Source organism: Myotis myotis, unplaced genomic scaffold, assembly GCF_014108235.1.
Source record: "Myotis myotis isolate mMyoMyo1 unplaced genomic scaffold, mMyoMyo1.p scaffold_m19_p_6, whole genome shotgun sequence".
In the NCBI taxonomy this organism is placed as follows: Eukaryota; Metazoa; Chordata; class Mammalia; order Chiroptera; family Vespertilionidae; genus Myotis; species Myotis myotis.
In genome coordinates this window covers 23,630,726-23,648,312 of record NW_023416368.1, presented here as the reverse complement: position 1 = coordinate 23,648,312, position 17,587 = coordinate 23,630,726, and the positions used below count along the sequence as shown (strand labels likewise).

Sequence of the window (17,587 nt, the reverse complement as noted above, 5' to 3'; positions counted from 1 at the left end):
TATTTTTGTTATATTTTTTAGGCTTTTAAAATATAAAAATATGAATACAAATATTTATAATCTTACCATTTAGATAACTGGCTATCTTATTTCCAAGAAAAATTTTATGCCTATAGTGACATATATATAGTGACACACACACACACTTTAATAGCTAGTAGCTCAATTTTGAAAATGAAATGTATTTTTATAAACACTGCCTTTATAATTATTTAAAGTATGTGTATACATTTTGGGGACATCTATATGTAATATATTTATTTTTCTTTCATGCTTGTGTGTATATCCTTTTTAAAATATATTCTAAGTATCAATATACTATTATGCTAGTTATGGTATAAACATTGCATCTATATATTATAATGTAAATTACATACTCTAATGCATATTATAGTATGAACATTGCTCTTTCCCTCACTTTGTCTTTATAATATAATATCATAAAATCTTTTCACATCAGAATATAGATCTGCCTCATTTTTAAAATGTGGCACAATCTATAACATGAATTTACCATAATTTATTTGCAAGTTCTATTGATGGACATGCAAATTGTTTTTTATTTTATATGAAGTAAATGAATTTCCTTATAAGTACATCTTGGTATAATTTTTCAAGTGTATCAATAGTGAAAGTTCCTAGCAGTGAAATTACAGGCTCAAAATCCTGCATTTTAAAGAGATATTTCCAACTTGTCTTCAAAGGTTTCTCCAGATTAGCCTCCATCCAGAGCATAGGAGAGGCCCACAGCTCCACATCCTCACCGACAGTGGCTCTCATCAAGCCTCACTGGAAATGTGCGACTTTAATGAGAAGTCATGACATGCTTGTTTAGATTGTAAATTCCCTCTAAATTTACAGCAGAAAGAGTTGTTGTCTCAACTTGGTTCCAATGTTATCCAAGTCATTAACTCTTCTTTTACTTCAGCTTGCAATGGATGCTGTGGCATATCAGTTACACACACACACACACACACACACACACACAACAATTGGATGTAGTTTCGATAAACTGTTGAAATCTGACTTTTACAAACCTTGGTTTTTAAATGTTGTCATGGTAAATTAACTGGGTGAAATAATACTAGTTTGGTTTTACTTCTTTATTAATTTCATACTAGATACGCTTTGGAAAATTATTCCAGAGCCACAGGAGGAGAAATACGATGGGCCATTGCGCCAAAGACAGGTTTTAAAATTCAAATTTGTAATTAAAGAATGGAACATTGTACCCTAACCTCGTCTTTGCCCATTCCTCAGGGATCTCTTCTTACAAGGCTAGTGCTTTTCCTAAACTGAAAAGCCTGCTGTGAGCACCCCTGTTCAGAGTCTGAAAAACACAGATACTTGTTCTATTGCTTTAGTGCACAGGACAGTATTGGTTCTTAAAAACTTCTATGAGGGTCCCTGGCTGAAGATACATGTGCCCCAGCATTGGAATGAGACGTTCTAGGAAGCACCCAAATTGAATTTTGGGAGTTGACTTGAAAGGACATTTTAATAATTATCCTGGCAGAATTTTATTATAAATTTCAGATGTTTTTTTCTCCCATGAACTTTATCGGGCATTGTGTGCAGAACATGTGTGTTAACTGCTTAGGGTTAGATGCAGTCCTGCCTCCACAATTTCCTACCACGTGATTCTAGAGCAAATACTATTTAACCTCTCTCTACACACTAATCTTTTTTTCCTACTCAACATCCTCTTTTTTATAACAACTTTATTGAGGTATATTTACATGTCATGAAATTTACCCAATCCCAATGATCTTGAGTAATTTTCTGAGTGGTGCAACCATCACCATAAATCAATCTTAGAACCTTTTCTTCCTTCCTCTAAGATCCCCTGTGCCCATTTAGACTTAATCCCCATTCCCAACCTGAGCCCCAGGCAACTGCTAATCTATTTTCTGTATCTGTAAATGTGCCTTTTCTGGCAATTTCATCTCAATGGACTTATCAACATGTACTCTTTTGTGCTGCCTTCTTTTACTTTTAACATGTTTATGGGATTCATCAATGTTGTAGTATGTGTTGCTAGCTTGTTCCCTTGTAGTGCTGCATGGTATTCCAGGGATAGGCAATACTGTGTAGATACCACATCTTGTCTGTCAATTCACCATTTGACATTTATTTAGCTTATCTCCAATTCTTTTGCCATTAGGCATACATGCACAAATCTTTGAATGAAGGTATATTTGTATTACTTTTTTTAAATCCTCGCCTGAGGACATGTTTATTGATTTTAGAGAGAGGAAAAGAAACGTTGACGTGAGGGAGAAACATCAAGTGGTTGCCTCTCAATGTTGCAACCTAGCTATGTGCTCTGACTGGGAATTGAATCCTCTACCTTTTGGTGTATAGGGTGATGTTCCAACCAACTGAGCCACACTGGCCAGGGCTATACGTGTATTTCTTTTGAGTAGATATTTAGGAGTGGGATTGAAGGGTGATGTAATAGGTTTATGTTTAACTTTTTGAAAGTCTGACAAACTATTTTCCAAAGTGACTGTACCATTTACATTCCCACCAATAATACATGAGTGTTTCCCTTTCCCTACATCCTGGGGGCAATATTTGTTATTATCTTATTTCTTATAGTCATTCTGATGGGTGTGAAATTTATGGTTTTAACTTTTATTTCTCTACTGACTAATGATATTGAGCATCTTTTCATGTATCTCTTCTTTAGTGAAATCTATGTTTGTATCTTTACTCATCTTTTATTGAGTTGTTTGACTTTTGGGGTGTAATAGTCCTATGTATGTTCTGGACATAATCCTTTATAGGTTATACATTTTATAAACATTTTCTCCTTGTCTGTTTCTTGCTTTTTCATTTCCTTTAATGGTATCTTTTGAAGTGCAAAAGTTTTGAATTTTGATAAAGTCTAATTTATAACATTGTTAATGGACTTTGATTTTGCCTATTCTGAGGTCTCAAAGATTTTTATCTTACATTTTATTCTGAACGTTTTATTATTTTTGTACTTACATTTACATCTGTAATCTACTTGAGTTAATTGTTGTGCATGGTGTGGAAATCTAAGTTCATTCTTTTTGAATGTGGGTATCTAATTGTTCCAGCGCCATTTGTTAAACTGATTGTCCTTTCCTGCATATTTGTCAAAAGTCAGTTGACTATAAATGCAAAGATTTGTTTCTAAAGTCTAAATTCTGTTCCAATGACATATATGTCTATTCTTATGTCAATGCCACACTTCTTGGTCTCTCAAATTTTTTCTTCTTCAAAATTATTTTGGCTATTCCAGGTATTTGTAATTTTCTTATAAATTTTAAGAACTTCTTGTCAATTTATACAAAAAAAAAAAAAGCCTGCTGGGATTTGATAGGGATTGCACTGACTCTATAGATCAATTTGGACAGAAATGACATATTAACAATATTTGAGTCTTCCAATCCATGACCATGGAATGTTTCTCCCATTATTTCAATCTTACCTAAGCAAAGATTTGCAATTTTCTGTGTACAAGTCTTTGCAATTCTTTGTTAAATTTAATCCCAAGTATTTTATTCTTTTTGATACTTTTGTGAATGTAATTGCATTCTTAATTTCATTGTTGTATTGCTCACTGTTTATATAGATAAAGACAATTGATTTTTGCATATTGACCTAATATGCTGCAAACTTGCTATTCTTTTTGTTAGTTCTAATAGGGTTGTTTTTGTGTTTTGTGTGTGTGTGTGTGTGTGTGTGTGTATGTGGTTTCCTTATGATTTTTTTTGTATACAGAATTATCTTGTCTGTGATTAAAGGCACTTTTACTTCTTTCTTCTCTCTCTCTCTCTCTCTCTCTCTCTCTCTCTGTCTCTCTCTCTCTCTCTCTTTCCTTCCTTCCTTCCTTCCTTCCTTCCTTCCTTCCTTCCTTCCTTCCCCACTAATTATACTGGCTAGAACCTCCAGTACTATATTGAATAGAGGTGAGAACAGATATTTTTGCCTTGTTTCAGATTTTAGGGGTAAAGCATTCAACCTTTCCCCATTAAGTGTGATGTTCACTATAGGTGTTATTGTGGATTCCTATTATCAGATTCAGAAAGCTTCATTTTATTCCATATTTGTTAAGAGCTGTTTTTTTTCCCCAATCACGAATGAGTGCTTTTCCTGTCCTACTGAGATGATCATATGTTTTGCCCTTCACTCTATTAATACACAATATATTATATTGATTGATTCCAGATACCTTTTGGTCATGGTATATAATTTTTTAATATGTTGATGGATTTGATTTGCTAATTTTTTGAGGATCAAACCTGAATTCTTATCCTGAATCAGGAAAAAGTGGGGATAATGATATTACTTACCTCACAGGTTTGTAGTAACAATCAAATGCAATAAATACACATAAAGTACCTAATGTCGTGTCTGAGACTAGTAAGCTCAATTAATGGGAACCATGCTGATTATACCACTGACCATAACTATCCTATATAATAAAAGCCTAATATACTAAGTGTCCGGTTGTCTGGTCGGCTGTTCAATCAAAGCGTAATATGCTAATGATGTGCTAAGGCCGCTCAACAGCTCGCTATGACGTGCACTGACCACCAGGGGGCAGACGCTCCAATCAGTAAGTTAGCTTGCTGCTGGGGTCCGGTCAATCGGGACTGAGTGAGACGGGCCAGACATGCCCTGGAACCCTCCCACGATCCCTTCCCTGCTGGCCAAACTCCCACATCCCTCTCCGGCCTGATCGTGCACCGGCAGGTCCCTTGGCCTGGCCTGCACCCTCTCACAATCTGGGACCCCTTGGGGGATGTTGGAGAGCTGGTTTCAGCCTGATCCCACAGGCCAGGCCGAGGGACCCCACTGGTGCATGAATTCGTGCACTGGGCCTCTAGTCTACATATAATTACCTCACATACAAGAATAAGATACACTGACATAAAACAAATTTATCTGCCTACTACAAGAATTATATTACATTTATGGGTGGAAAAAGGAAGGCAATTATAATAATAGCTAACATCTGTTACTTGCTATCTTCCAGACACTGTTGTAAGCCATTTATATGTTTGAACTCAATCTTCCCAACAGCCCTATGACGTATGTACTATTATAAATGGGGAGGTTTAGGGCTTATTCCAATTATTACAAAGATGTTAAAGGGCAGACCTGAGATTTGAATGAAAACAGTCTGGCTTCAGGGCCAAGATTTTCACAATTATGCTATGTGCCATGCTTTGTGCTAATAACTTTACAAACATTCTATCTAATTTACTTTTTGCCTGTGATACATAAAATCATTCCTAATGTACAGATATCCTTTCTGAATTTCCTTTAAGAGACTTTCTCTAAATTCACGTGATATTTACCCCAGGCCTGCCTGAAGCCTGTGCATTTCTCACTTTTATTTTCCTTCAGTGTGATATCTTTGAAATCAATCAATGTCTTTCCTCCAAAATCGAATAGCTTTTAGAAGCAATAACTAATACCAGTCATGTGTCTCCCTTGCTTTGCTAGGATATATAAGAACTGACCCTTGCCTACATAGAGTCTAAATGAGGATTGGTCACAATAGTTCTGCAGTAGGCAGTAGCTTCCCCCTGTGTCATCATTTTTCTTTTATTTTTTAAAATATATTTTTATTGATTTCAGGGAGGAAGGGAGAGAGAGAGAGAGAAAGGGAGGGAGGGAGGGAGAGAGAGAGAGAAAGAGGGAAACATAAATGATGAGAGAGAATCATTGATCAGCTTCCTACTACATGCCCCCTACTGGGGATCGAGACTGCAACCCGGGCATGTGCCCTTGACCAGAATCGAACCCGGGACCCTTCAGTCTGCAGGCTTACCCTCTATCCACTGAGCCAAACCAGCCAGGGCTCATCAATTTTCTTGACTGCCACTCATAGAAAGAAAGATATTTTTCATCACAAGCTGGTAGCTACACAGAGAGTGACACATATTGTATTCACAAGAACCAAAATTTCATAAATAATGTGTAGCCTTGCATGTTAATAGCATTTATTCTATGTTATTCAACCTATTTTATTTCTTCAAAAAAAAAAAAAAAAAAAACAACCCAGCCAAACTGACTTCACAACCCATTAATGGGTGGTGAGCATCAATTTGAAAATCATTGCATTGGAGAATATTCTAGGCCTCTTTCAGTGCTTAGACTTAGGTTAACCTCAAGATGTGATTTATCTGAACTTATTTGGTAACCATGCTAATTTCTAAAAATAGAGCCGAGGGAATGTGTCACAGACTCACCTGACACTTTTGTGTTAACCTTACTTTTCTCTTTCCCTTCTTTATTTATTCATTTATTACTTTTCTACAGCTATTTGTAAAGATACACTTCCGACAGTGTACAAGCACTGAGAAGCTGAGGATGAGTAAAAGCAGGCATGCATTCTGATAGCACAGTGAGAATGAAAACAGTTCGCCTAATCGCACACAGAAAAATATTTTCAAATCACCGTAAGTTCTGTGAACAAGAATCCAGCATCACATAAAACAGGGAGACAGGATTTAACATGGACCATGGGAAAAGTCTCTGTGGGAAGTGGCATTGGGGCTGAGACTGGAGAGCAAATAGAAAACAAGCAGGCAGTGGAAAGCATGGATCACACCATGTCACAAGCTTCTAGGACTAGAGGAAGACATGGACTCCTAGTGGAGGAATGAGAGGAAAAGATCTTAAAGATAAGTCTAAAAAAGTAAACAGGGCCAGACTGTACAGCAAGCATGTCAAACTCAAAGGCTAACACGGGCCAAATAAACGAGGCATGTGGCCCGTGGGCCACGAGTTTGACATGCTTTGTCGTACAGGGTCCTGTAGACCATGGAAAGAGATGAATGGCTTTTACAAGCCTGGATAACATAAGACTCACATTTTTAACATGTAACTGTGCTGTGTAGAATGGATTGGAGATGTTTGAGGTTATGCAGAGAGAGCTCCAAATAGACTAGCACAATGGTCTGAGTCAAACATGGTAGACTAGGGTGCGTTAGGGTTGTGGTCTTTTATTACTTATTTCCTCTTACTGAGCATGTTTTGCAATGCCTTTCAGGTGCACTGGGGCCAGACTTGTTAATTTTGGAGCTGTCAACTAAGAAATAAATAAGCCGCGATGTAGCATAAAAAAAAAAAAGTTGTGGAAATGCAACAGTGAGTCCAGGTGCTAAGTGGCCAAAATACAAAAAAACTCTTACTCTTTTCTTAAAAAAAAAAAAAAAAAAAAAAAAAAGAAAAAGATAATGATCTGAACTTGCATATTCCAGTTATCACCAAACTGTACTATTTTACTAGGTACAGTTCTAGAAAATGAAATACTTAAACTCCCTCTGAGAGTTTAAGATCTGAGATAGAGAGCTTCAGATCTGATGTGCTGAAGGAGAAAGATGATTTTTAACAGCCAGACCTGGCTCCATGATTAAGTAAATTTATATTCAGGCAAAGGAAGCATGTTGCCTCTTGCCTTGACTTCTTTTTTCTTTGATTAATAATTCCCTGCATGGCTGAACATTGTTGTTATCTTGCCATGATGGGCACCTTTTTCAGTGTGTTCTTAGAATAAAAAATAGCTTAACCCAAGTCCCTATAAAAATAGTTTGCTCCTTCAGGGTCAGTTTAATAAAACCACTGTCCCCCATTCGAGTTGAGTGGAGTCATGAGAGAGTCCTCTGTCTGTCACTAATTTCTCCACCTGCTTGCCCTCCAGTGGCGAGCTGAAGGCAGTCACAGCTGCTCTGAATCCCACCCCTGTCTGCATAGGTTGTTTCCATTGGCATCTAGATCTGTTTGTAGTTGACACTCTTTCTCCCTTCTTTTGGTACTCAGTTCTCACCCACCTCACCCTCTCTACCCCATTCATTGGCCATCCCAAAAGGCTTTCTCACACGCTGAGCAGTCATTGTTTCTGTTATGTTAGCCGAGAGGAGCCTAAGGTACAACAGGTCCCAGGCATGGTTGCATACTAATTACCGTTCCTTCCTGAAAGAACTGGAAAACACAACAAACATAATTTTTAGTGGTGCAGTTGGAAAGATTGTGAACCAAAGAGCTCAGGTACAGGCACCTTTCCTGGTGCCCATAAAACCTATGGCAGGGATGACCAACCAGTCATTGCACCGAGGTGAAGAATGTCATTTCCTAACAGGCAATACCAAAGATGTGTTTCTCAGATTTTTACGAAGCACTTCCTGTGTTTCTGTCTAAATTGCCCCCGTGAGCTTAATTTCCAACATCTTCTGTGTGACTCAGTCTTCCGTGGTAAACACGATTTTATCTATTGAACAAGTAAACATCAGGGCAGTTACTCCTTATTAGAATCGTAATGCCTCAGATTAATGCTTCATGGAATTTCTCTTTTTTCTTTTGTTTTCAAGTCCCTTCCTTATCCTTTAGAACAACGATCATTATAAAGAACAAAATGTACTAAGTACAGTTCACCCATCATTGATATTCTACATTTGCTTCCTAAGCAGAGAATTGGTCACAAGGAATTGGTTTGCATCCCCGGACACTGCTTGCAGGCACTTAATTCTTGGATTCAAATAAAACTTGAACGTGTGATTTCAGTGACATCATGTCAAAAGAAACATGTCAAAACAGTGTTGATACAAAGAGCTCTGTGGTGATGCGAAGTCTTTGAGGGAAACAAAACCAATCAAAGCAGCAGGAAAGTATTTTTTTAAAACAAAACAAAACAGGGAGTTCTTTGCAAACAGCAGAAGCCAGATGTACTCTCCTGTGGCTCATTTCCTCTTCCCATCCAACTACCCGTCCTGCTCCACCAACTGTGAAGCCTGCATCTGAGCATTCATCCTGCCTAAAACCCTTCAGTGTCTCCCCAGCATCTATTGATTCTGAAAGAGCTCCCATCCTGGGATCTGCCCTCTGCCTTCCTCTCCAGGCTCAAGCTTCCCCATCCTCCCTGTGATTCCAGAAAACCCAAACTGTTTCCTTTCCCCACACACACACTCTGTTTTCTCCCAGGTCTGTGCTTAGTATGTGCTACTTTTCTCTTTCGAATAGGACTTTTGGACCTGGAGAACTCTTCAGATCAACCATTTATTGGGTGCTTGATTTTTTGCATTACTTCAACTTCAGTGAGCCTTGATTTCTTCATTTGTAAAATGGGAGCATAAAAGCAGCATTCTGGGACTGATAGGTGTAAAACTGTTGGATGTTTCTGAGTCTACCCCAGTGGAGAAGTTGCTCAGAAGAAATGTCAGCGATATTAGCTTTATTCGTTAGTTATGTTTCTTGTCACCATCCTTTAGAATTTAGCTCAGGTTTTACCTCTGGTCAGAAGCTTTCCCTCACCTCCTCTTCCCAAGCCCTAGGTAAATAACTTCCTCGTACTGGGCACTTTCTCCTTTATTACCCCTTTTAAATTCTTTTCCTGTCATTAGTGTTGGTACATGCTTTTTCATAGTGTTGCTGGGCAATGAAGTTGTGGGCGTGGGAAAATGGGCACCAGAATGCTTCAAGGAGGCCTTCTAATCCACATTTTATGGACCTCTTAAACAGTGTGGTTAGGATATGATCATCAATGATAAGCGAATAAATGGGGTTTTCGTTATTTCCTTGGCTTTATAGCTTTGTAAGCTAACAGTTAATGAATGCTTACTATATTCCAGGCATGACTCAGCTATTATCCTTTAGTTTTTACTATGTTCAAATGTGGTAAATATTCTTATTATTCCCATCTTATACAAGTGGAAACTGGGGGCCCAAAGCCATAGAGCGAGTGATAAATCATCTCCTCCCAAAGCCTGACCTCTTAGCTCAACCACACTCTGCTCAAATCTGTAGGGTGTCTTCACCTCTGGGACTCTTTCGTGTGTAACTATATCAGACACGTTTTCCTTTCCAACTCGATCCCAGGTACTCCTTCCAAGATGAGGAAGACATGTTCATGGTGGTAGACCTCCTGCTGGGTGGGGACCTACGGTATCACCTACAGCAGAACGTCCGTTTTCAGGAAGACACTGTGAAGCTCTTCATCTGTGAGCTGGCCATGGCCCTGGACTACCTGCAGAGCCAGCGCATCATTCACAGGTCAGTCAATCCAAGGGGACAGCCTTGGACTGAGTGCACAGGAGAGAATTCAGTACCTGCTGCGTTCAACATGTCCTTGTTGAACATGACATTCAACCCTCACCTAATTCTTACATCCACTCCTTGAGGTAGGCTTTTGGCCTTATTTTGAAGATTAAAAAACAAGACAACTAAGCACATTGTGCCCAAGGCCAGAACCAATGAATATTGGTGCTATCTTCTAACTAAGCTTAGAAGAAGAGGAGAAAGATGACATACAGGAACTTACTAAATAATAAATGAATTAATTGAAATAGTAATAAAGAAGTTCATAGGAAGGAAAGTCTCTGGGGAGAGCATTTGAGTCCTAACTACCTGTCAGCAGTGAAACTACTTGTTTCACTCACTTGGTACATTTGTGTTAAATAAAGACAAATACAGTTGAGCCTTGAACAAGAGGGGGAAGGTTTAGGGATGCTGACCCCCATCAATAAAAACCTGCATATCACTTTTGATTCCCCCAAAAGTTAACAATAGTGGTCCTTCAGTATCCTCAGTATCCTGGGGGGGCAGGGGGAGGGTTGTTTCCAGGACCATCCTCAGATACCAAAATTCACAGATGCTCAAGTCCCTTAAATAAAATGGCCTGTTCTCTGCATCTGAGAATTCCCAACTGTAGATAGAAAATACTGTTTTTGATCCATGGTTGGTTAAACCTACAGATGCCAGACCCTGCAGCTGACTGTGTATTTATGGGGGGAATCAACATATAAATGGACCCATACAGTTCAAACCTGTGTTGTTTAAGGGTGAACTGTAACAAGGCAGCTATAAGCCCAAGGAGACAATAGAGGGGAAAGATAATACTTTACATTTATAAAGAAATTGGTAGTTTTAATGATGGTTTCCTATGTGACATATCACCCGATCGCTATAATAATTTGTGATAAGTGAACAGAGCAGATACAGTTAGATCAGTCTAAATACGAGAAAACCATGATTAGGAGACATTAACTTTTTACCTAGGTTACTGGTGAGAATTTTGAACTCAATCACTATCAAAGCAGCTACTATTTCCTGATGATATCACAGGCACTGCTAAGTACTTTCATGTGGTATCTTATTAAATTGTCAGAACTAAAGGCAGAATCCTCATCTACACTAATAAAAGAGAAAGATGCAAATTGACCATACCTTCGTGATGCCCACCAGTCAATCAGGAGTATGCAAATTAACCCAACAAAGATGGTGGGTTAATTTGCATATGCAGGCACAGGTGTTCCACACCGCCCCAACTGCTCCAGGCATCTGGGCAGCGTGGGTAGGCAGAAAGGCGGCTCTGGGCCAGAGTGAAGGCAGAAAGGCTGCTCTTGCCAGAGCAAAGGCAGTGCTGGCAGCCAGGGGAAGTAAGATCCATTCGTGCACGGATCTTCATACATCGGGCCTCTAGTGTCATTATAATATCCCCATTACACAGATGAGAAAACCATGGCGCAAAGATTTGCCAAGGACAAACAGATGACAAATGGCATTGCTAGGATTTAAACTTAGGCTTATTGATCCCAGAGGTAGAGTTCTGTCTGCTACCTCAACTTGCATTCATTACACACCATTAAATGAAAAATCAACACATGTGACCGCCACTGTCATCTCTAATCCTTGAAGACTTTGCTGAGTTTTTAAGTATAATCATGTCTCATTTAGTAAACATTTGGCTAGATAAAATATTTTCCCAACAGTGGTTAGTTAACATTTATGTGGAACTTATCTGGATTAGTGAAGAGGCAGCATAATAATTTATAGATTCTCTGTGCAGGCACCATGAACCAGTTTTTTTTTTTCTTTTGGCCTTGGCCTGTACACTTACATAGTTATTATTTAATTTCCTGTCTTTGGAAGGGCCTATTTATACTGTAAATGTGCTCTTCGGAAAAACAGATATGTGGGAAGCAGACCAGTGAATCATGATGTGGGAAGTAAATTTACACACCTGGTGCTTTGTCAATAACTAGAATCCTGTTCCCAGCGGTCTTTCTCTCACACCGGCTCCCACATTCGTTTCTGCTCTCCCATAGTGCTTTCTCAGGAGAATGTTGCTTATTCGTAGCCTATGGAGTCCCTCTCAGAGCCTCCATGCTCACTCATCCACCCCACCAATGGCCAACCACTGTTTGTTTTGGTTGTTGACATTATAGATCTCAGAAAGGAGACAGTAACTGTGGGAAACCAAGCCTTTTAGCCTTCTCCTTTCTCTGTGTGAATGTGGGTTCCATACCTTCTTTCTCTGAGCTTCATTTTCCCTGTCATCATGAGTCAAGACGCTCTGAGCACTTTTGCTATATGCTTAGAACTGTGCTCCTAAAGGAATTCTGGAGCGGAAAACCCAACCCAAAACAAAACAGAAAACTTGATGCCATTGGTACCCTAATCCCAAATATCATTGTTCTGTCCTCTCCTTGTTTATTGCTCCCATCATCATTTTGCCACTTTAGTAAGAAACCAAGATTAACTTTCTGTTCGCTGCCCTTTACACACCCATGGTTATGACTTTGTGTGTGACTTCAGAAAGGCCTCTTTGTATTGAAATGTCTCTGCATCACGGCAAATGAATGGAAGGCAAACTCAGTGACATTTTGAACACTGTGTTAACATGAGATGACATGCTCCTGGGGTAAAACAAACAATGCAGGGGCATTTCTATTGTCCACAAGGCCCGCCCACCTCCTCATGTCACAGAGCATCTTGCACCTCTCTCGAGGAGTTGTGAAATTTAGGATGTGTAATTAACTAATGTCCATTTGCTCTTCTAGGTTGTAAACTCCAGGTGGGAGGGCCATGTATGTTTTGCTTTTCATTGTATAATCAGTGTGCAGTAAAATATGAAGGAATGAACACTTCCTGAACCACACGAATAACTAGTTGACTAGAATCACAAGGTTACAAATAACAAAGACAAAATTAAAATATAGGACATGAAAACTAGAAATTTTGGACCTACCTTGGTTTTCACCTTGGGTAATCTTATCATCCATCATCCGAACCAGAGTACGCCTGAGGATGAAAGGAATTGCTGTTAATAATTATGCTGGGACAATAGGCAAAACTAAAAAATATTCTGGGAAAATCAGGACATATATCAATATCATGAAGACTTTCCAAGACAGTCATGACCAAATAGGCTTTTTAATTGTGAGAGAGCTCTAATAACCATAACTTTCTGCGCTCAGAGTACCAGAGGTCAGTTTGAAGTGGTATCCATTTGAAATGCTGTCACATGGCTTAGAAAACATGGCCATGGTAAAAATGGGCAGTGTCTCTTTGTCTATGACATTTAAAGGACAGGGATGGTGGCACTCTGAGAGTGGGGCTGATGGGGCAGAGTTAAAAGCATGAAGAGCAACATAGAAGGAGAGATAGAAGCTTCGGAATATAATTCTCTAAAATCTCTTTCTTCAAAAGAATCAATCAGTTTGTGCTGGATTTCATTGACTCTAACAAAACAAAACATCTCTCAGCTGCTTGGAAGACTGGATCGTAAGACACCTCCTGAGTTCCAAGATCCTAAAGTGTGAGTGGGGGAAAAAGAATCGCCGAAATACAGTAAGAATCTACAGACAAGACCATCTGTGTAAACCTGCAGCTGTAAAATATGTGACTTCCTACTTTCAGATGAGAAACATTTTGTCTCTGGACATGATTCATGATTATCCGTAACAGTCAGCAAATATGTGTGGAGCAGAAGACGGCCATTTCCTAAGGGCTTCCTGGGTACCAGGCACTCTGCTAAGCAATAGTGAAGCATTTCGCCCAATCTGCCCGCAACCCAGGAGGTAGATGGTGTGATTGTCCCTATATTACAGTTGATGAAACTCTGGCTCAGAAAATAACTCAGCTAGCAAGTAGGTGAGGCATCACTTGATGGAAATGCAGAGGTCTTGGCTACTCTCTGCCCTACAGATGTTGAGCACAGTCAAGGATATAGTTTGTAAGGCTCATGACCACCTGCCTGAGGCTCCCACGGTCTGGCTGTACAGTGAAGATGATACGTGTGGAACCAAGAGAAGACAGAACAGCATAAAACTAGAAGCTGAATTGTGCAAGAAAGACCAAAGTATTTCAGAGAAGAAAATGGTTGGGGTAACAAAATAAAGTTTCTTGAGAGCTCAGGGGGTTTACAAAGGATTTTAATAGCCAAAGCGGGAAGAAGAATCTAGTCCTTGTAAAGGAAGCTAAATGAGTAAAAATGCTTATTTGTCTCTGGGTGGTAACCTTGGATGGGCTGTTTTAATTTTTTGTCTGTATTGACTTTCTTGCCAGCAACGTCTAGCCTAGTTTATTTCTAAAAAATACAATAGGTCCTGTTTTTGACATGATTTCCAAGTGAGACATGGAGTTTTATTTTGTTTGTGGATTTTCTAAAAATCCACAGACTTGAAATTTTTTCTGTACTTTCCTAAGTTTGTAGAATATTTAGCTAATTTCCCTCAATTTTAGAATTGTTCTTTTCTATGCTTGTTGTGAAAGACATGGATTGCATAATAATCATGAATTTGCAACTGTACAATTAGGCAGTTTTCTTTTTAGTCAAGAAGTCAAATGTTTTTCTATGAGGACAGCTTTAAAAGTCAGCCTTAGTTTCCAAATTATGGCCAGTTTCTAATTCACTGTTCCTCTTTACTTACATTAAATTGGTGAATGAAGATTTTAAAATATGGACAAAGTGATTATTTGCATTTGTTTTTTTGTGTTTTTTTTTTTAAGTCAGGAAAATAAGTCATTACACTGCTTCCTATGGGATAATACTATTTAATTCGTTGCATACCAGAGTCTCTTAGATATAGAATAATGGGGTGAAAAGTAATTATTACAGTCCAAAGATGAATGTGTATTCACTTCCTTGTCAGGTGTCAAAGAAAACCCAATTATGAATTTAAGCTAATGAGATTAATTGTGTAGGACACTTAAACAGTAAATCATCTTGGATCAGAATACCAGTTGAGTGGATGGGTGATTGTCTCTTCCTCTTTCTTGGAATTACCCCCACTCTAATGAAAATATAACTCACTAATTTCTAAATTCCTAAAGGAGTGGGATAAAAATATAATTAGGAAATTTGTATAAATAATGACAGTACAGCTGAGAGAGTTGCAAAAATTTCCTTTCTAATTGATTACAGATATGTTGAAGTAGGAATAAGAAAATTGATGATTGTCAAAAAACAGACAGATGAAATTTTTATTCATCACCTTTGTCTTCTTTGCTTGTAATCATGGGAACCATTAACAGACACCCGGGTTCATCTCAGAGCTTCTGTAAGATGCACATCCCCTCTTGGATTGCAGTAGCTACTTGTGAGAAGTTTCTATCATTTTTCTAGAAATCATCATCTTGATAGTGAAAGAAAAAACTTAGGAATAATGCTTCTGTCATAAATATTCATTCAAAAACTGATGCCTGAGCTCCTTTGCCAGGCAGTGTTCTCAGTGCTGACCTCCTATGCTCAAAGGACAGACAGCTGCCCTGTCGTCCAGGATTGATAATATTACAGAGTGAAAAGGAGTCAAGCAAACACTTCAATACTGACATCAGAAAGGTTTATAATTCGGTGGTACATACTATAAAGAAAACAAGCAGAGATGTATGTGTATGTCCTGAATTTAAGCTAAATTGTGAATTTAGCTTAAATTCCTAATTGGGTCTTCTTTGACACCTGACAAGGGAGTGAATACACATTTATCTTTGGACTGTAATAATTACTTTTCATCCCATTATTCTATATCTAAGAGACTGTGGTAACCAACGAATTAAATAGTATTATCCCATAGGAAGCATTGTAATGACTTTTATTATGCTGACTTTTTTTAAAAAAAACACGCAAATAATCACTTTGTCCATATTTTAAAATCTTCATTTACCACACACATCCCTCATACGGTTGCATCTTCACAATGGTCATGATCATAGTTCTAATTGTTGCCCCTGGAACACACTGTTTTTTTGTTGTTGTTGTTGTTGTTGTTGTTTTATATATATAAAAAGCTTTCTCTTCCTCCTGAACTTAAGGCCTATGGGTGGAGATTACACCTCACTCATGTTTGTAACCTAATCTAGAGTGGTTGCTGAATAAATCAACACCTGAACCAATGAATGAGGGCAGTATATACAATAATCCTTGGGTGAACATAGATAGTAAAGGTTGCTGGGAAACATTGTTTTCAGCAATTTTTAATTTATTCCACACGTTCCTGTTGCATATCCCTGGTGTGTGTGGCTTTCCCCCATTAGTTTTAGTTATTAGTTTTCTATGCTGGGTGACAAATGACCACAAATGTAATGACTTACTACACATCGATTATCTCATAGTTTCCTTGCATCAGGAGTCTTGGCACATCTGAGCTGGGTTCTCTGCAAAGCTGCAAGCAAGGCATTGGCCAGACCTGGGCTCTTTTCTGGAGGCTGGACTGGGCAATAGTGCACTTCCATGTTCAATCAGCAAGTTGGCAGAATTCATTTCTCTGGGGCTATAGGACTCATGGCAGCTTGTTTTTTCAAATTCAGGGAGGAGGGCAAGACTCTGAAGTGAGTCTGTGAGCCAGACAGAGTATGTATCATTGAATAACATGACATAATATATCACCATTACAAGAGTGACCTCCTATCAACTTTTGCCATATAATGTTGGTTAGAAGTAAGCCATACAACCAGCCTACACTCAGGGGCTTGGGATTATACAAGACCTGAACACCAGGAGGTGGGATCATGGGGTCACCATAAAGTCTGTCCACCATATATCCTCTAAAGAGGTTGTACTAAACCAGAGTCTGACACCAGTTGTCTCTGTGAGCTTAAACATAGCTTTGAACTTCTCTGTTAAAAAGGGTCAAATGATCAAGAATGCTTCTTTCATACTAAAGAGTCTAGGGTGATTTCTTCTCTGCACTGGTAGGATGCTCTTCAAAGTATGGTCTCATTGTCCTTCTATTCTCTACCACACTCCCACTTGTCCCCAAGAAGGCTGCATGAGGGAAATGGACAGTCTACAGAGCAGGTGACAGTGAGGTGTGATAAACAGCTTCCAGCACATTTACTAATCAAGGTATTATTTGCAATTCAGTTGTGAACCAACAGTATTTGTTTGAACCCAGGTCTTTTACAGGCAGAGATCTTCTAGGCTGAGTTTCACCTTTTTGTCTGACTCGCACACACACACTGTAGTAGCCTGGAAGTCACATTTTTATTTTCCTGAGGTGGTAATTGGGAGGAAAAAAATAAGATATTTCTGCAGCTAATCATTTTTGTCAATGATCATTAAGTGACAGATGAGCTCCTGAGAAATGAACTTGCCAACACAGTAACACCCCAGCTCTCTGAAGCCCGTGGGAATGAGTCATCTGGAGAGATGTTTTGCTAATTCCAGAAGGTGTTTACTCCTTTCTGCTCACCCACATTTAACCATTTAATTTATACTACAAAGTACATGCATCATTTTCTTAATGACTGAAGAAGAGCTATCACTTATGCATATATCAAGAATTAGGCACCATGCTCATAAGCATTTTGCACACACTACCTATTT

At 38.7% G+C, this 17,587-nt stretch overlaps 1 protein-coding gene across 3 annotated transcripts in view; it reads left to right on the top strand.

The window, feature by feature from the left end:
* STK32A (serine/threonine kinase 32A) overlaps window positions 1-17,587 on the top strand; it is a 90,599-nt gene that overhangs the window by 36,179 nt on the left and 36,833 nt on the right. For all 3 annotated transcript variants that reach the window (XM_036315304.1, XM_036315303.1, XM_036315301.1), the window contains exon 5: window positions 9,859-10,032. In XM_036315304.1, the coding sequence (XP_036171197.1) occupies window positions 9,859-10,032 (174 nt within the window). The remainder of the gene's footprint in view (window positions 1-9,858; window positions 10,033-17,587) is intronic.